Here is an 18,208-nt window from a genome sequence, read left to right as displayed (position 1 = left end):
CTTTTACGGCCAAGACTGGTCAAAGTGTGCATGTGACAACTACAGTGCACTTGGAAAGTATTCAAACCCCTTGACTTTTTAGACATTTTGTTACGTTGCAGCCTTATTCTAAAATGGATTAAATAAATGTTTTTCCTCATCAATCTACTCACAATACCCCATAATGACAAAGTGAAACAGGTTTGTAGAAATGTTTGCAAATGTTTTAAAGATAAAAAACAAATACCTTACCTTATTTACATACAGTGCCTTGCGAAAGTATTTGGCCCCCTTGAACTTTGCGACCTTTTGCCACATTTCAGGCTTCAAACATAAAGATATAAAACTGTATTTTTTTGTGAATAATCAACAACATGTGGGACACAATCATGAAGTGGAACGACATTTATTGGATATTTCAAACTTTTTTAACAAATCAAAAACTGAAAAATTGGGCGTGCAAAATTATTCAGCCCCTTTACTTTCAGTGCAGCAAACTCTCTCCAGAAGTTCAGTGAGGATCTCTGAATGATCCAATGTTGACCTAAATGACTAATGATGATAAATACAATCCACCTGTGTGTAATCAAGTCTCCGTATCAATGCACCTGCACTGTGATAGTCTCAGAGGTCCGTTAAAAGCGCAGAGAGCATCATGAAGAACAAGGAACACACCAGGCAGGTCCGAGATACTGCTGTGAAGAAGTTTAAAGCTGGATTTGGATACAAAAAGATTTCCCAAGCTTTAAACATCCCAAGGAGCACTGTGCAAGTGATAATATTGAAATGGAAGGAGTATCAGACCACTGCAAATCTACCAAGACCTGGCCGTCCCTCTAAACTTTCAGCTCATACAAGGAGAAGACTGATCAGAGATGCAGCCAAGAGGCCCCTGATCACTTTGGATGAACTGCAGAGATCTACAGCTGAGGTGGGAGACTCTGTCCATAGGACAACAATCAGTCGTATATTGCACAAATCTGGCCTTTATGGAAGAGTGGCAAGAAGAAAGCCATTTCTTAAAGATATCCATAAAAAGTGTAGTTTAAAGTTTGCCACAAGCCACCTGGGAGACACACCAAACATGTGGAAGAAGGTGCTCTGGTCAGATGAAACCAAAATTTAATTTTTTGGCAACAATGCAAAAGTTATGTTTGGCGTAAAAGCAACACAGCTCATCACCCTGAACACACCATCCCCACTGTCAAACATGGTGGTGGCAGCATCATGGTTTGGGCCTGCTTTTCTTCAGCAGGGACAGAGAAGATGGTTAAAATTGATGGGAAGATGGATGGAGCCAAATACAGGACCATTCTGGAAGAAAACCTGATGGAGTCTGCAAAAGACCTGAGACTGGGACGGAGATTTGTCTTCCAACAAGACAATGATCCAAAACATAAAGCAAAATCTACAATGGAATGGTTCAAAAATAAACATATCCAGGTGTTAGAATGGCCAAGTCAAAGTCCAGACCTGAATCCAATCGAGAATCTGTGGAAAGAACTGAAAACTGCTGTTCACAAATGCTCTCCATCCAACCTCACTGAGCTCGAGCTGTTTTGCAAGGAGGAATGGGAAAAATGTTCAGTCTCTCGATGTGTAAAACTGATAGAGACATACCCCAAGCGACTTACAGCTGTAATCGCAGCAAAAGGTGGCGCTACAAAGTATTAACTTAAGGGGGCTGAATAATTTTGCACCCCCAATTTTTCAGTTTTTGATTTGTTAAAAAAGTTTGAAATATCCAATAAATGTTGTTCCACTTCATGATTGTGTCCCACTTGTTGTTGATTCTTCACAAAAAAATACAGTTTTATATCTTTATGTTTGAAGCCTGAAATGTGGCAAAAGGTCGCAAAGTTCAAGGGGGCCGAATACTTTCGCAAGGCACTGTACGTATTCAGACCCTTTGCAAGAATTGAGCTCAGGTGCATCCTGTTTCTATTGATTATCATTGAGATATTTCTACATATTGATTGGAGTCCACCTGTGGTAAATTCAATTGATTGGACATGATTTGGAAAGGCTCACACCTGTGGTCCCACAGTTGACAATGCATGTCAGAGCAAAAATCAAGCCATGAGGTTGAAGGAATTGTCCGTAGAGCTCCGAGACAGGATTGTGTCGAGGCACAGATCTGGGGAAAGGTATCAAAAATGTCTACAGCATTGAAGGTCCCCAAGAACAGCCTAATGGTTAGAGTGTTGGGCCAGTAACTGAAAGGCTTCTAGATTGAATCCCCGAGCTGACAAGGTAAAAATCAGTCATTCTGCCCCAAAACAAGGCAGTTAACTGTTCCTAGGCTGTCATTGTAAATAAGAATTTGTTCTTAACTGACTTGCCTAGTTAAATAAAATACAAATATATATTTTTTAATAAATGTGCACATTTATCTAAAATCCTGTTTTTGCTTTGTCATTATGGGGTATTGTGTATAGATTGATGAGGGGGAAAAATGATTTAATCCATTTTAGAATAAGGCTGTAACGTAACAAATCCCATTTGAAGTATGGGGGAAAAAAACACTTGGGAGACTGTCGCCATGTGGCAAAACGTTTTAGGGTCTGACGAAAACAAAAATGAAAGTTTTCAGCCTAAATGTAAAGTGTTACATTTGGCACAAACCCAACATGGCACATACCCAAAGAACACCATCCTTAATGTGAAGCTTGGTGGCAGCATCATATTATGGGGATTTTTCTCATTGTCAGGGACTTATCAGGATAGAAGGGAAAATTTATGGAGCAATGTGCAGAAAAGTCCTTGAGGAAAACCTGCTGCCCTCTATAAGAAAGACGAAACTGAGATGGGATTTCACCTTTCAGCATGACAATGACTCGAAGCACACATCCAAAGTTACAGTGGAGTGGCTAAGGAATAAAAAGGTAAACGTCTGTGAGTGGCCCTGTCAGAGCCCTGACCTAAATCCAATCTTAAATTTGTGGCATGACTTGAAGATTGCTGTTCATCAACGCTCCCCAAGGAATGTGACCGAGCTTGAACAGTTTTGCAAAGAAGAATGTTCGAGGTGTGCAAAGTTGGTAGTGCCCTATCCCTATAGACTAGGGCCAACCCCAATTAGTCAACTGGTCGATTGTTTGGTCGTTAGGCTGTTGGTCGACCGAGATTGTTTTAGTTGAGCAGTAACAAATGTATATATGAGGCTCCATATAGACTGGGTGTGACGCAATTGCGGAGCCCACAGAGGCATGCAGAGGCCAAACCGAGCTCTGTACTGCATTGCCATGCGCCATCCAAATGTTCTCACAACGAGGAGAGCTCTGTATAGCTCCGCGTTGACATGATTGGTTGACTGTAGGTGGGGGCGGTACATCCTGTATAAACACAAACTCACTTCCTTGACAACAGCTCTGCACTGCCCTGCAAGAAATATGAATGCCCTGACTTCTGCTGAGGCCATATCGCCGTAAATGCTGAATGGCCAATGCAGACATCGGATTGACCATGGGTCCAGATGCACAATCCACTTCTCTCTCCAGAATTTGCAAAAGCCAGCACGGGCAGGAGGAAAATTGTTGGGTCAGGTTAAGGTTTTTGTCTTCTGGTTATCTAGATCTGGCGCCCTCTTGAGGCATTTGTCTTATTTCATCAAACTGTAAACTTAAAGCATCAGACAAGCTCAATGCATATAGTTGATTTTATTAAAACACATAAGGTTTGTCTATATATGGAAAAATACACATTTAAAAATGTCTACCAATTGATTGGTAGAAAGAACAGATGACTTTTGGTCGACCAAGATTTTTTGAGGTCGGGGACAGGCCTACAACAGACTCACAGCTGTAATTTATGCCAAAGGTGCTTCTCCTGGCCATTAACTTAGTGGGCTGGAGACTTATCAAATTATGATATTTTAGTTTTAAGGGGATTTTTTTTGTGTGTGGAAAAAATATATACAGTACCAGTCAAAAGTTTGGACACATCTACTCATGCCAGAGTTTTTCTCTATTTTTTACTATTTTCTACATTGTAGAATAATAGTGAAGACGTCAACTATAAAATAACACATATGGAATCATGTAGTAAACAAAACAAGTTTTAAACAAATCTAAATTTTATATTTGAGATTCTTCATGGTAGCCACCATTTGTCTTGAAGACAGCTTTGCACACTCTTGGCATTCTCTCAACCAGCTTCATGAAGTAGTCACCTGGAATGCATTTCAATTAACAGGTGTGCCTTGTTAAAAGTTCATTTGTGGAATTTCTTTCCTTCTTAATGCGTTTGAGCCAATCAGTTGTGTTGTGACATAGTAAATCATTTTGAACTAATTGTATATGTAAATTAAAGTTTTAAAAAAATCAAGGTACATGTTGCTTTTATATTTTTTGTTCAGTATAGATGGCCAATTTAAATACATTTTATTAAGTATTTACAATGTTTGTAAATTAAGGCTACAAACCAAACATATAAACTCATTGGTCCAATCAAATTTTATTTTCAACATTTAAGACAACACTTCTCATACATTGATAACAATACATTGTCATCAACATTCTTCTACAGTAGTTGTAATATATTACTTATACTCCTTTCAAATATTTCAACATATTCACATACTGTACTTTATCAGTTAAGACTTTGCTCATTAAAAATAATCAAGAGCATCACTGGTTTGAGAGTGAACATTAAAAGAGCACTACTGTGGGGTAACCGGGAAGGGGTAGAGAGGTTGCACGCTATAAGGAAATGACTAGTCATAATCTAAGTCCTCCAACTTGAAGAGAGACCCAGCACAAACCAAAGCACTCGAGAATAGTAAGTTAATTTTACACACTCACTCCTAGACATTACACATAAGGAACAGGCTCTGCAAAAGCTGTTTTCCTTGACCACTCGCACTAACACGGCAGTGGAATTTCACTAGTATTTGTACATTATCTACACGGATACATAGCTGGTAACAACATACATTAAACTAATATTACACAAATGAAGATCTTTACCCCTCCACTGTGTTATGCTAACATTGTCAGACTTAACAGACTGAAGTCAGTCGTCTCTGCTGCCTTCGGATGTCCTTGTACATCTCATTTCGAATGCAGAACCCAAGATAATGGGAGGGTCATCATAAAGAATGAAATAACAGATAAAAGACCATATGAAAGATTGAAATGGTCTCATACCACCTGGAGGCTGATATTTCCCTTTCATCTGAATTGTCTTTCTGAGCTTCTATAAATATGTAACACAGTGCCACACAACACTCAAAATAATCATTCCCGTTCTCTTATAAAGGAAATAAATTAATTTGAGACCCAAATTGAATGAACCTGAAATACCTCTTCACAAACAGTTACAGCATTGGCCAAATATGTCCGTCACAACAAAGCCTGACCTCAGTCTCCAAAACAAAACACCTACAAATGGCTTTCCAACACAAATATAGCACTCTATATTAAACGGTGCTTTTTTGGCATACGAAAAAATACAATTAAAAACAACTAAAATATACATACAAAACATGAAGATATGAATGCGTTGAAAATAACAGAATTTTTCGGAACAAGTACAAAAACATTCCTGACATCACCGTATGATTCTTCCAACCATGGAAAAACAAATGATTTGTAGTACATTGGTACTCATTATCTTGGCCTACGCTGCAAATGTAACTAGAAATCGTCACTCATTTAGAAATCATTTAGAAAACAGGAAATCTGCTCTTCAATTTCCCTCAAACCGTTCAACAATATACTTTGGGCTAAGCCAATTTGATAGACAATATATTCGTGTGTACATTCGTACAGTACTTCTGTAATGTTTCAAATACACCCAAACATTTCTTTGGGTCTTTCATTTGAATTTCCAATCTGAAACAACACTCAATATGTGGAAAGTATAAAGGACAGTATAAAGATGACTGATTAGCTTCATTTTCATTCTCAGCATACTGTAGCATACTAACATTAACAACAGTTCTTTCCTTCACCAACACATTTTTTCCAGTGTCTCACCAAACCTTTGAGGGTATATCTCAAAGTATCTCTCTCTTCACATTCATGTACGCACTGTACCTGCTTTTGTACCTTTGTCTCAAACCGACTAATAAATAACTTGAAACGCTTGAATTAAAGAAATACAAGCTAAGATGTTCCAGCTAATACAACCAGGGGTTTTGAAATTGTCCGACCTGCAATGACATAATAGCCGTAGAGCGGTTTGTTAATAAACATGAACACAGTGTCAAAGGTTATATGGGAGGTTACAGTCTGTTGTCAGAGGGATGGCACAACAACAGTGTGGTCATCTGGGTGGTGTTCATTAGGCCACACAACGGAAGGTGTTTTGCAACGGAAAATTTAAATTAACATTTCTTATTGGACAAGGTAGTATCGCCCGGTTTCAGTTTTCTTGCTTCCGCTTGTTAACTAATGAACACGGACCAGGTGTTAATGCCACAGGGTGGGCTCTTTAAGACATACAGTGCATAAGCAATGATCATATGTGTTGTTCCAACATTTCTCTACATACAGTATATCATGTCTCAAAAGTTCATTGCGTTATAAGACGGCCTTTGAGATTTTAGATTAGCTGCGGAATGTTTCATAATTGTGTTCAACCAAATAATAGTGGAATCATGATATCATACATACACCATAATGATATAAATCATAAAGAGGAAAAAAATACATCACTTAAGACCTTCTTGCAGAAAATGAATTCACACAGTCACACGGGCTGGGCCGTTGGGGAATGTCACTAGAGCTTGGTGAGACTTCGGGCAGGGGTAACGGGGGAGTGTACAGTATGGGTGTTAGGCTGGGTTAGGCTGAGCAGGGCTGGGTTAAACCGGGATGGACTAGGGCTCCTCGAAGAGCTGCAGGTCCAGTCGTACGACAATCTCTCCTGTGGGCACCTCGTGGAGCAGCAGCCTCTTGGTGATAGGCCCTTTGGAGCCCTGGTCCTTCTTAATGTCTGCCAGACGGATCTCTGTCCTGCCTAGGAAATCTACACACAAACAGACAGACCGAGGGATGATGAGTATACAAGTAAAGAGGGTTCAATATAAGGTTGTGTCACACCCTATACTGGGATAGAATTTATTGCATGATGGCACACTGAATCAAAAAGGCCTCTAGTCAGTAAAAGGCTGTTTGTGTGTGTGTGTGTATGACCTTGCGTGTTCGCATAGTCTCACCGTAGCCTTTTTAAACAGTGTTATTCTGGTGTGTGTGTGGGTGTGTGTGCACCCGCAGCCTCACCGTCAGGAGAGAATTGGTCCCTCTCAAACACGGTGACACACAGCACGTCCTGCTCCAGGTCCTTGATGAAGAACTGACAGTTGGAGTTCCACTTGGGGTTGAGAGTGTCCTGCAGGGTCTTGGTGATGTGGCACTGGGAACCCATCGTCACCTCGCAGTACGGGTTGCTCTTACCTGAAAAGAGATCACAACTTAGGGTTGGGAAATTCCGCTCACTTTCTCCAAATCCCCTGGTTTGAAAGAAATCCCGGTTGAAGAATTCCAAGTTGGAGGATTCCCTCTATGCTTATTCCCTCCTGATTCCTAAATCCTCAAACTGGGATTTCTGGAACAAACTTTGTCAAGTTACCAGAATTTTACAACCGAATAACAGATTGGCAGTTGTATAGACGTTTAGAATACCAATATGAGTATTCCTCCACAAAAGAGTATTTTTAAATCTTCCACATACTTGTGCTCGATTAAGATGGCCTGGTGAAATAGAACCAATGGAATAATCCCAAAAGGGCAAACCCCACCCATCTGGCACTGCAGGCAGGCTCAAAATACTATTTGAACCCCTGCATGTACTCTTAACACTATCATTCTTCTCCTGTGTACTGTTGGGATCAGCTAGACTTTGATCATTGAGGTAGTAAATGAATGATAGTAAATGAAAGAGACTATGTTAGAAGTTAATGGTTCTCTGAAGAAAGACAGGAGGCTTTGGAATGTGTTTGAAGGAGAGGAGAGCGATGTGTTGATATAGGGAAGACAAATGGATATCTGTGGATCAATAGGTGAGGGGTGAGTAATCAGGGTTAGTATCTGGTTACCTTCTTTCCTGTGGAGCCATATACTGTGAGGAGGAGGAGTGTCTTAAGTAGGATGTATATAAACTGATGTCTGAAATGTTTTGCTGTCTGATTTCAGCTGTACAGAACCTTTGGGAATGATTCAACTTGGTTAAAGCTCCTAGTGTCCGTGAGTTATTTACTCTGACAAGTAAGAAACTAACTAAACAGCAATTGACACATGTATTAAAGGGTGGTGTGTGTCACTCTCTCTTGTCAGAGACACAGAGGTCAGTGTTGAGATCAACTTAAGTTCTGGGTGTGGCAGGGGATCATCTCTAGGGACTTACCGTGGGAGCGGCAGGGTTTCAGCTCGATGCCCTCCACAATGTTTACCATCAGCCGGCCGATGCCCGTGGCCCTCTGTGAGCGAACTGCATCGAGACAGACACAAATGTAAATAGTCAAGAGGCAGACCTAAACGTAATGGTCAGAGGCAGACCTAAACGTAATGGTCAGAGGCAGACCTAAACGTAATGGTCAGAGGCAAACACACAGAAAAGTCAGAGGAGACTAAGCCAGCATGAAAACACTCAGTTGTCATGAGAGATAGTTTGGTAACACTTTACATGAAGTTGCTCTTATACCTGTGTACTAACACTGTCCAGACATTAGAAACCAAATCATTGTTAGCCAGTTCCTTGCTTCTTAGTGAAATTAAGCCATTTTTGTTAAAAGTGGAATAGTCACTATTCCTCATGTATAACACAGAAATCGCTCAACTCCACAATTCCTACACTACTATGTAGCAACATTTTCATCAAAATGTTACTTGCATAAATACAAGGTTACAACGATAAGGGGGTAACTTCAAGTAATAATACAAAAGGTAAATTAAAGAAGACACTCATATAAAGTGTTACCAACAGTGCTTTTGAGACCCTGGTCCGGGAGGGTAGGTGACAAAGCTGTCCCTCCCAGACACAGTGGACCTATAGAGGAGCAGAGAGAGACTATTATACCCAGGTAGGCCTTCTCCCTCTTCTTCTTCTCTGTCTCGATGAAGAGCTCCGAAGCTGCCTTGATCTTCTGCACCCAAGCAGTCCTGCATGGGTCATCACAACAAGGTCAAAAGAAAGCCTTGGCTATGTGTGCGTAAGAGAGAGTGTGTGTGTGTGTGTGTGTGTGTGTGTGTGTGTGTATGTGTGTGTGTGTGTGTGTGTGTGTGTGTGTGTGTGACTGCATGCATATGTCTGTGTGTGTACCTCTCGTTGATGCTCTCTGCCCGTATGGTGTAGACTCTGTCGATGTGGGAGATGTGGAAGATGGGCTCGTCTCCCGAGGGATCTGTTGGCAGCTTCACCAACACCTCATTCAGGAAGATGGGCTGTAGTGGGGGACAAAGGTCCGAGGTCACAACAAGGTCAGAACTCCTGGGGTGCATCGCAATAATATCTCCTCTCGTTCCTGAATTGTGCACTCGTTTACTATATCCCACAAATCTAAAAGCATGAGATTGGTGCAGGTTTGGGGTAGAGGGAATATCCACAATATTTCTTATACAGGTTATTTCCTTTCAAATCAGTGAAGAGAAGTGAACAAAAGTACAGGAAGGAGAGATAATTCGGGATGTAGCCCTGGTCTTGAACATGCCACACTACTGTACGTGGGGATTTGTCCAAGACCAAGGCTACATCCCAATTATCTCTCCTTCCTCCCAAAGTGGTCCTATGGGCCCTGGTCAAAAGTACTATATTCTCTATAGCAGTGGTTCTCAAGTGATTTTGCCTTGGAACCCAAATTGAAGCAGGTTCTCTCAGTCGCGACCCAATAATCCATCGCCAAAATGAGTTGCCAAAATACAATGTGGAAAATATTTATTTTAAATTATTTTATTACATTTTTTGTCATTTTAGCCCCAATTTCATGATATCCAATTACGATCTTGTCTCATCGCTGCAACTCCCCAACGGGCGACGTTCGAGTCATGCGCTTTATTGATAGTAAATATAGCAATTACATGGCAACGGAACAACCTAACGAAGATCCGTTTCAGATGGAAACGTTGTCAATAAAGCGGTGAATTGAGAGCTTTAACGGTGTGCAGGCCTTCTTGTTCTATACTAGTATTCTTTATTACATCATGTCTCGCTCCATCCATCGTTGCACCTCATCAGCAGCATGCCCAGGCGTTGTAGCGAGGTCACAGGCACGTGGAGGCCACACACACTACTGAGCCTCATTTTGACTTGTTTTAAGGACATTACATCAAAGTTGGATCAGCCTGTAGTGTGGTTTTCCACTTTAATTTTGAGTGTGACTCCAAATCCAGACCTCCATGGGTTGATAAATTTGATTTCCATTGATACAGTGCCTTGCGAAAGTATTCGGCCCCCTTGAACTTTGCGACCTTTTGCCACATTTCAGGCTTCAAACATAAAGATATGAACCTGTATTTTTTTGTGAAGAATCAACAAGTGGGACACAATCATGAAGTGGAATGACATTTATTGGATATTTCAAACTTTTTTAACAAATCAAAAACTGAAAAATTGGGCGTGTAAAATTATTCAGCCCCCTTAAGTTAATACTTTGTAGCGCCACCTTTTGCTGCGATTACAGCTGTAAGTCGCTTGGGGTATGTCTCTATCAGTTTTGCACATCGAGAGACTGACATTTTTTCCCATTCCTCCTTGCAAAACAGCTCGAGCTCAGTGAGGTTGGATGGAGAGCATTTGTAAACAGCAGTTTTCAGTTCTTTCCACAGATTCTCAATTGGATTCAGGTCTGGACTTTGACTTGGCCATTCTAACACCTGGATATGTTTATTTTTGAACCATTCCATTGTAGATTTTGCTTTATGTTTTGGATCATTGTCTTGTTGGAAGACAAATCTCTGTCCCAGTCTCAGGTCTTTTGCAGACTCCATCAGGTTTTCTTCCAGAATGGTCCTGTATTTGGCTCCATCCATCTTCCCATCAATTTTAACCATCTTCCCTGTCCCTGCTGAAGAAAAGCAGGCCCAAACCATGATGCTGCCACCACCATGTTTGACAGTGGGGATGGTGTGTTCAGGGTGATGAGCTGTGTTGCTTTTACACCAAACATAACGTTTTGCATTGTTGCCAAAAAGTTCAATTTTGGTTTCATCTGACCAGAGCACCTTCTTCCACATGTTTGGTGTGTCTCCCAGGTGGCTTGTGGCAAACTTTAAACAACACTTTTTATGGATATCTTTAAGAAATGGCTTTCTTCTTGCCACTCTTCCATAAAGGCCAGATTTGTGCAATATACGACTGATTGTTGTCCTATGGACAGAGTCTCCCACCTCAGCTGTAGATCTCTGCAGTTCATCCAGAGTGATCATGGGCCTCTTGGCTGCATCTCTGATCAGTCTTCTCCTTGTATGAGCTGAAAGTTTAGAGGGACGGCCAGGTCTTGGTAGATTTGCAGTGGTCTGATACTCCTTCCATTTCAATATTATCGCTTGCACAGTGCTCCTTGGGATGTTTAAAGCTTGGGAAATCTTTTTGTATCCAAATCCGGCTTTAAACTTCTTCACAACAGTATCTCGGACCTGCCTGGTGTGTTCCTTGTTCTTCATGATGCTCTCTGCGCTTTTAACGGACCTCTGAGACTATCACAGTGCAGGTGCATTTATACGGAGACTTGATTACACACAGGGGGATTGTATTTATCATCATTAGTCATTTAGGTCAACATTGGATCATTCAGAGATCCTCACTGAACTTCTGGAGAGAGTTTGCTGCACTGAAAGTAAAGGGGCTGAATAATTTCGCACGCCCAATTTTTCAGTTTTTGATTTGTTAAAAAAGTTTGAAATATGCAATAAATGTCGTTCCACTTCATGATTGTGTCCCAATTGTTGTTGATTCTTCACAAAAAAATACAGTTTTATATCTTTATGTTTGAAGCCTGAAATGTTGCAAAAGGTCGCAAAGTTCAAGGGGGCCGAATACTTTCGCAAGGCACTGTAATTGTTGTTTGTTGTCAGCACATTCAACTATGGTCACTTTTGATGTGCCATCCTGGATGAGCTGCACTACTATGTAAAGAAAAAAGTATTTAATAAGAATATTTCATTTATTCAGATCTAGGATGTGTTATTTTAGTGTTCCCTTTATTTTTAAAGCAGTGTATATATATATATATATATATATATATATATTTTTTTTTTTATACGTTCATTTTTTTTTTACAGACACCCATGACCCACTCAACCTCACACGATCCAAATTTGGGTCACGACCCACAAGTTGAAAATTGCTTCTCTATAGGGTGCATTGGGATGCGGACAATGTGTACGTTGGCGAGAGGAGAGTACTTACCGTCTTGTACATGCGGTACTGCAGGTGGGACTTGGCACTGAACACCTTGTCGCAGCCCGAGAAGCCCAGGGGCTTGATGATCTGAGTCAGCAGGAGGAAGTCGTTGAATAGAAAGCCATACAGCTCCTTGTTGCTCTTGGCCTTGTAGAGTTTGCCGCTGTGCAGGAACTTGCGCGGGCCCAGGCAGTTGGTCACCGAGTTGAACACGAGTTGCTTAAAGAAAGTCGTTAAAGAAAAAGGGCAGAGTGAGTGAGTTGGGAGTGAGTCTGTTCACAGTGTGGAATTGTGCCAATTGTGTGTAATTTTGTGGAATCAAATACATGTTCCTGTGCTTTTCATTGTGTTTTATTTCACCTTTATTTTACCAGGCAAGTCAGTTTTAAAAAAATAATCTTATTTTACAATGATTTGTGTTCTGTGTGTTTGTGTGTGTCCGTGTCTGTGTGTATTACCTCAGACAGCCCCTCACACTGGACGTGGGCCTGGATCCACTCTAGCCGGTCAGAGTTCTCCTTCTCCCTGACGCCCTCGTTGACCTGGGAACACAGCTCCTCAGCCTTCTCCAGAGCCTGCTTCAGATGGCTATGGTCCGGGTGAGCCTCCGGAGTATTCTCTAGGATCTGCGCCGCATCACACATAGTTACAGACAGTCAATTCCAGTGTGTGTGTATGTATCAGTTAAATCTTTTATTTATTTTCTTTAACCCTTATTTTTACCAGGTAGGTTTACTGAGGACACATTCTCATTTACAGCAACAACCTGGGGAATAGTTACAGGGGAGAGGGGGGATGAATGTGCCAATTGGAAGCTGGGTATGATTAGGTGGCCATAACAGTATGAGGGCCAGATTGGGAATTTAGCCAGGACACCGGGATTAACACGGGATTTCGATAAATGCCATGGGATCTTTAGTGACCACAGAGAGTCAGGACAGGCGTTTAACGTCCTATCCAAAAGACAGCACCCTACACAGGGCAATGTCCCCAATCACCGCCCTGGGGCATTGGAATATATATATTTTTTAGACCAGAGGAAAGAGTGCCTCCTATTGGCCCTCCAACACCATTTCCAGCAGCATCTGGTCTAACATCCAGGGACCGGCCAGGACCAACCCTGTTTAGCTTCAGGGGCTGTGGTCAGGCTTCTCGATCACATACACTTTATTCAGATGGTGGGAAGAGTGTGTGTGAGAGAATGTGTGTGTACATACATTTTTGATGATGAGGGGGTAGCGTGTCACCCTTTGCATGGGTTTGAGGAGGAAGCTGGAGAGGGGCATTCCCTTACAACCTGGATCCATGGCCAGTCTCTGTAGGGGAGAGGAAATATTATCACTATCAGATATCAGCATAGAACCTAATAACACTCATATACAGTGGGGCAAAAAAGTATTTAGTCAGCCACCAATTGTGCAAGTTCTCCCACTTAAAAAGATGAGGCCTGTAATTTTCATCATAGGTACACTTCAACTATGACAGACAAAATTAGAGAAGAAAATCCAGAAAATCACATTGTAGGATTTTTTATGAATTTATTTGCAAATTATGGTGGAAAATACGTATTTGGTCACCTACAAACAAGCAAGATTTCTGGCTCTCACAGACCTGTAACAACTTCTTTATAAGAGGCTCCTCTATCCTCCACTCGTTACCTGTATTAATAGCACCTGTTTGAACTTGTTATCAGTATAAAAGACACCTGTCTACAACCTCAAACAGTCACACTCCAAACTCCACTATGGCCAAGACCAAAGAGCTGTCAAAGGACACCATTAACAAAATTGTAGACCTGCACCAGGCTGGGAAGACTGAATCTGCAATAGGTAAGCAGCTTGGTTTGAAGAAATCAACTGTGGGAGCAATTATTAGGAAATGGAAGACATACAAGACCACTGATAATCTCCCTCAATCTGGGGCTCCACGCAAGATCTCACCCCGTGGGGTCAAAATGATCACAAGAACGGTGAGAAAAATCCCAGAAACACACAGGGGACCTAGTGAATGACCTGCAGAGAGCTGGGACCAACGTAACAAAGCCTACCATCAGTAACACACTACGCCGCCAGGGACTCAAATCCTGCAGTGCCAGACGTGCCCCCCTGCTTAAGCCAGTACATGTCCAGGCCCGTCTGAAGTTTGCTAGAGAGCATTTGGATGATCCAGAAGAAGATTGGGAGAATGTCATATGGCCAGATGAAACCTAAATAGAACTTTTTGGTAAAAACTCAACTCGTCGTGTTTGGAGGACAAAGAATGCTGAGTTGCATCTAAAGAACACCATACCTACTGTGAAGCATGGGGTGGAAAAATCATGCTTTGGGGCTGTTTTTCTGCAAAGGGACCAGGACTGATCCGTGTAAAGGAAAGAATGAATGGGGCCATGTATCGTGAGCTTTTGAGTGAAAACCTCCTTCCATCAGCAAGGGCATTGAAGATGAAACGTGGCTGGGTCTTTCAGCATGACAATGATCCCAAACACACCGCCCAGGCAACAAAGGAGTGGCTTCGTAAGAAGCATTTCAAGGTCCTGGAGTGGCCTAGCCAGTCTCCAGATCTCAACCCCATAGAAAATCTTTGGAGGGAGTTGAAAGTCCATGTTGCCCAGCAAACAGCCCCAAAACATCACTGCTCTAGAGGAGATCTGCATTGAGGAATGGGCCAAAATACCAGCAACAGTGTGTGAAAACCTTGTGAAGACTTCCATAAAACATTTGACTTCTGTCATTGCCAACAAAGGGTATATAACAAAGTATTGAGATAAACTTTTGTTATTGACCAAATACTTATTTTCCAACATAATTTGCAAATAAATTCATTCAACATCCTACAATGTGATTTACTGGATTTTTTTTGTATGTATGTATGTATGTATGTATGTATGTATGTATGTATGTATGTACATTAAAAAAATAATAATTAAAATTTAAAAAAATCATATATATATATATATATACACACACACACTGCTCAAAAAAATAAAGGGAACACTAAAATAACACATCCTAGATCTGAATGAATGAAATATTCTTATTAAATACTTTGTTCTTTACATAATTGAATGTGCTGACAACAGAATCACACAAAAATTATCAATGGAAATCAAATTTATCAACCTACGGAGGTCTAGATTTGGAGTCACACTCAAAATTAAAGTGGAAAACCACACTACAGGCTGATCCAACATTGATGTAATGTCCTTAAAACAAGTCAAAATGAGGCTCAGTAGTGTGTGTGGCCCCCACATGCCTGTTTGACCTCCCTACAACGCCTGGGCATGCTCCTGATGAGGTGGCAGATGGTCTCCTGAGGGATCTCCTCCCAGACCTGGACTAAAGCATCCGCCAACTCCTGGACAGTCTGTGGTGCAACGTGGTGTTGGTGGATGGAGCGAGACATGATGTCCCAGATGTGCTCGATTGGATTAAGGTCTGGGGAACGGGCGGGCCAGTCCATAGCATCAATGCCTTCCTCTTGCAGGAACTGCTGACACACTCCAGCCACATGAGGTCTAGCATTGTCTTGTTTAGGAGGAACCTAGGGTCAACCGCACCAGCATATGGTCTCACAAGGGGTCTGAGGATCTCATCTCGGTACTTAATGGCAGTCAGGCTACCTCTGGCGAGCACATGGAGGGCTGTGCGGCGCCCCAAAGAAATACCACCCCACACCATGACTGACCCCCCCGCCAAACCGGTCATGCTGGAGGATGTTGCAGGCAGCAGAACTTTGTTCACGGCGTCTCCAGACTGTCATGTCTGTCACATGTGCTGTGCTCAGTGTGAACCTGCTTTCATCTGTGAAGAGCACAGGGCGCCAGTGGCGAATTTGCCAATCTTGGTGTTCTCTGGCAAATGCCAAACGTCCTGCACAGTGTTGGGCTGTAAGCACAACCCCCACCTGTGGACATCGGGCCCTCATACCACCCTCATGGAGTCTGTTTCTGACCGTTTGAGCAGACACATGCACATTTGTGGCCTGCTGGAGGTCATTTTGCAGGGCTCTGGCACTGCTCCTCCTTGCACAAAGACGGAGGTAGCGGTCCTGCTGCTGGGTTGTTGCCCTCCTACGGCCTCCTCCACGTCTCCTGATGTACTGGCCTGTCTCCTGGTAGCGCCTCCATGCTCTGGACACTACGCTGACAGACACAGCAAACCTTCTTGCCACAGCTCGCATTGATGTGCCATCCTGGATGAGCTGCACTACCTGAGCCACTTGTGTGGGTTGTAGACTCCGTCTCATGCTACCACTAGAGTGAAAGCACCGCCAGCATTCAAAAGTGACCAAAACATTAGCCAGGAAGCATAGGAACTGAGAAGTGGTCTGTGGTTATCACCTGCAGAACCACTCCTTTATTGGGGGTGTCTTGCTAATTGCCTATAATTTCTACCTGTTGTCTATTTTATTTGCACAACAGCATGTGAAATTTATTGTCAATCAGTGTTGCTTCCTAAGTGGACAGTTTGATTTCACAGAAGTGTAATTGACTTGGAGTTACATTGTGTTGTTTAAGTGTTCCCTTTATTTTTTTGAGCAGTATATATATATATATATATAATGTTTATATATGAATCACATTGGATCAGTCCCAGCCTAGTGCTGTGGCTCAGCTACCCTCAAATAAGAAAGTATACTGACGCTAGTATCTCAGTCTAGTCTTGCTGTGTCAGACATCACATGAAGAAACCAAGTACGGCTGAGATCAAGGCTATTCGCAGCCAACCAAACAAGGTGCATGAACAAACTGAATGAGCACGAGACATTCAGACACTCGAGGCAAATAAGAGTTCAATACAAAATAGTCAAACATAGGGCTCTGGTCAAAAGTTGTGCACTAGGGAATATGATGCCATTTGGGATAGTGACACATGCAACACGTTCTTTGCGGCCTTTCTCCATTACCTTGACAAAGTCCTTGAACTCGGGCACCTCGTCGGTCTTCTGCTGGATGAGCGTGGCCCCGTTGAGCTGGCAGCTGCAGAAGCGGATGTAGGGCTGCATGTGGGGCAGCTGGGCTGTCAGAATGTCTCCAATCATCTTCACCGGCATCCGCTCGCCCGACATCTTCTTCCTAACCCTCAGAGCTCTGGTGATGGGGGACCGGAGGAAGGGGGCAGAAGAGAATGGGACAATTGAGTCTGGTTATAGTTTTAACCATGTTCTGAAACTGTACCGTGTTTGTTTACAAGAATCAATGGCAATATGTCATTACTTTAAAACGTGTACAATGTACCAATCCCAGATTGCCCCTTTAAGCCACGAGTCATGAAGACCCACAATGTTAAAAAAAAAAAAAAAAATCAGCTGCTATCCACCATACAGCCAGTTAAACTATAGTTATGACAACAGGACCAAAGGTGGCTAGGGGGCGTACTTGAGCAGCTTGATGTTACACATGATGAGCTCCTTCCAGTTGACAAAGATCATGGCCACCTCTTTCTCTGTCAGCAGCTCCGACTCCAGCAGAGGCTTCTGAAAGACCTGGCGAGGAAGCGTTGACGCAATGTCAACACAAACGTTCTGGAAACATTTGCATGTAATGCAGATATGGCAGAGAGAGTGTATGCTTGGACTGCATGTGTGATCATGTTACCATGGAGTGAATGTATGCATGTAATGTGGCTACCTCGGTGACGAGCTGCAGGTCATTGACATAGTTCTCCTCGGTGACGATGAGCTCGTGCGTGTAGCCCTGTCTCTTCCTCTCAACGGGTGTCAGCATGTCCAGCAGGTGCAGGTCAGCGCACCCTGTGGAACAGGACAACAGCTTCGATCAGCTCCCCTCTGTCACTCAAATACTAAACAGCCAATCAGAACACAATCTCAATGGCCCATCTCTCAAACAAACTTCCACAGAAAGCCAATGGCTGGCACTTTGGACTTT

At 42.4% G+C, this 18,208-nt stretch overlaps 1 protein-coding gene across 1 annotated transcript in view; it reads right to left on the bottom strand.

The window, feature by feature from the left end:
- Window positions 1–4,415: 4,415 nt before the first annotated feature.
- LOC112267736 (intersectin-1-like) overlaps window positions 4,416–18,208 on the bottom strand; it is a 59,838-nt gene continuing 46,045 nt past the window's right edge. The window contains exons 29-39 of the mRNA XM_042297059.1: window positions 17,951–18,072; window positions 17,699–17,805; window positions 17,227–17,410; window positions 13,539–13,637; window positions 12,780–12,947; window positions 12,328–12,540; window positions 9,244–9,365; window positions 9,001–9,083; window positions 8,329–8,412; window positions 7,206–7,379; window positions 4,416–6,951 (exon numbers count right to left, since the gene is read on the bottom strand). Coding sequence (XP_042152993.1) covers window positions 6,803–6,951; window positions 7,206–7,379; window positions 8,329–8,412; window positions 9,001–9,083; window positions 9,244–9,365; window positions 12,328–12,540; window positions 12,780–12,947; window positions 13,539–13,637; window positions 17,227–17,410; window positions 17,699–17,805; window positions 17,951–18,072 — 1,505 coding nt within the window. The 3' untranslated portion in view covers window positions 4,416–6,802. The remainder of the gene's footprint in view (window positions 6,952–7,205; window positions 7,380–8,328; window positions 8,413–9,000; window positions 9,084–9,243; window positions 9,366–12,327; window positions 12,541–12,779; window positions 12,948–13,538; window positions 13,638–17,226; window positions 17,411–17,698; window positions 17,806–17,950; window positions 18,073–18,208) is intronic.

Source organism: Oncorhynchus tshawytscha, linkage group LG14 (assembly GCF_018296145.1).
Source record: "Oncorhynchus tshawytscha isolate Ot180627B linkage group LG14, Otsh_v2.0, whole genome shotgun sequence".
NCBI classification, from domain to species: Eukaryota; Metazoa; Chordata; class Actinopteri; order Salmoniformes; family Salmonidae; genus Oncorhynchus; species Oncorhynchus tshawytscha.
The sequence above is the reverse complement of the archived record's forward strand: the minus strand, read 5'-3'. Positions and strand labels throughout refer to the sequence as shown.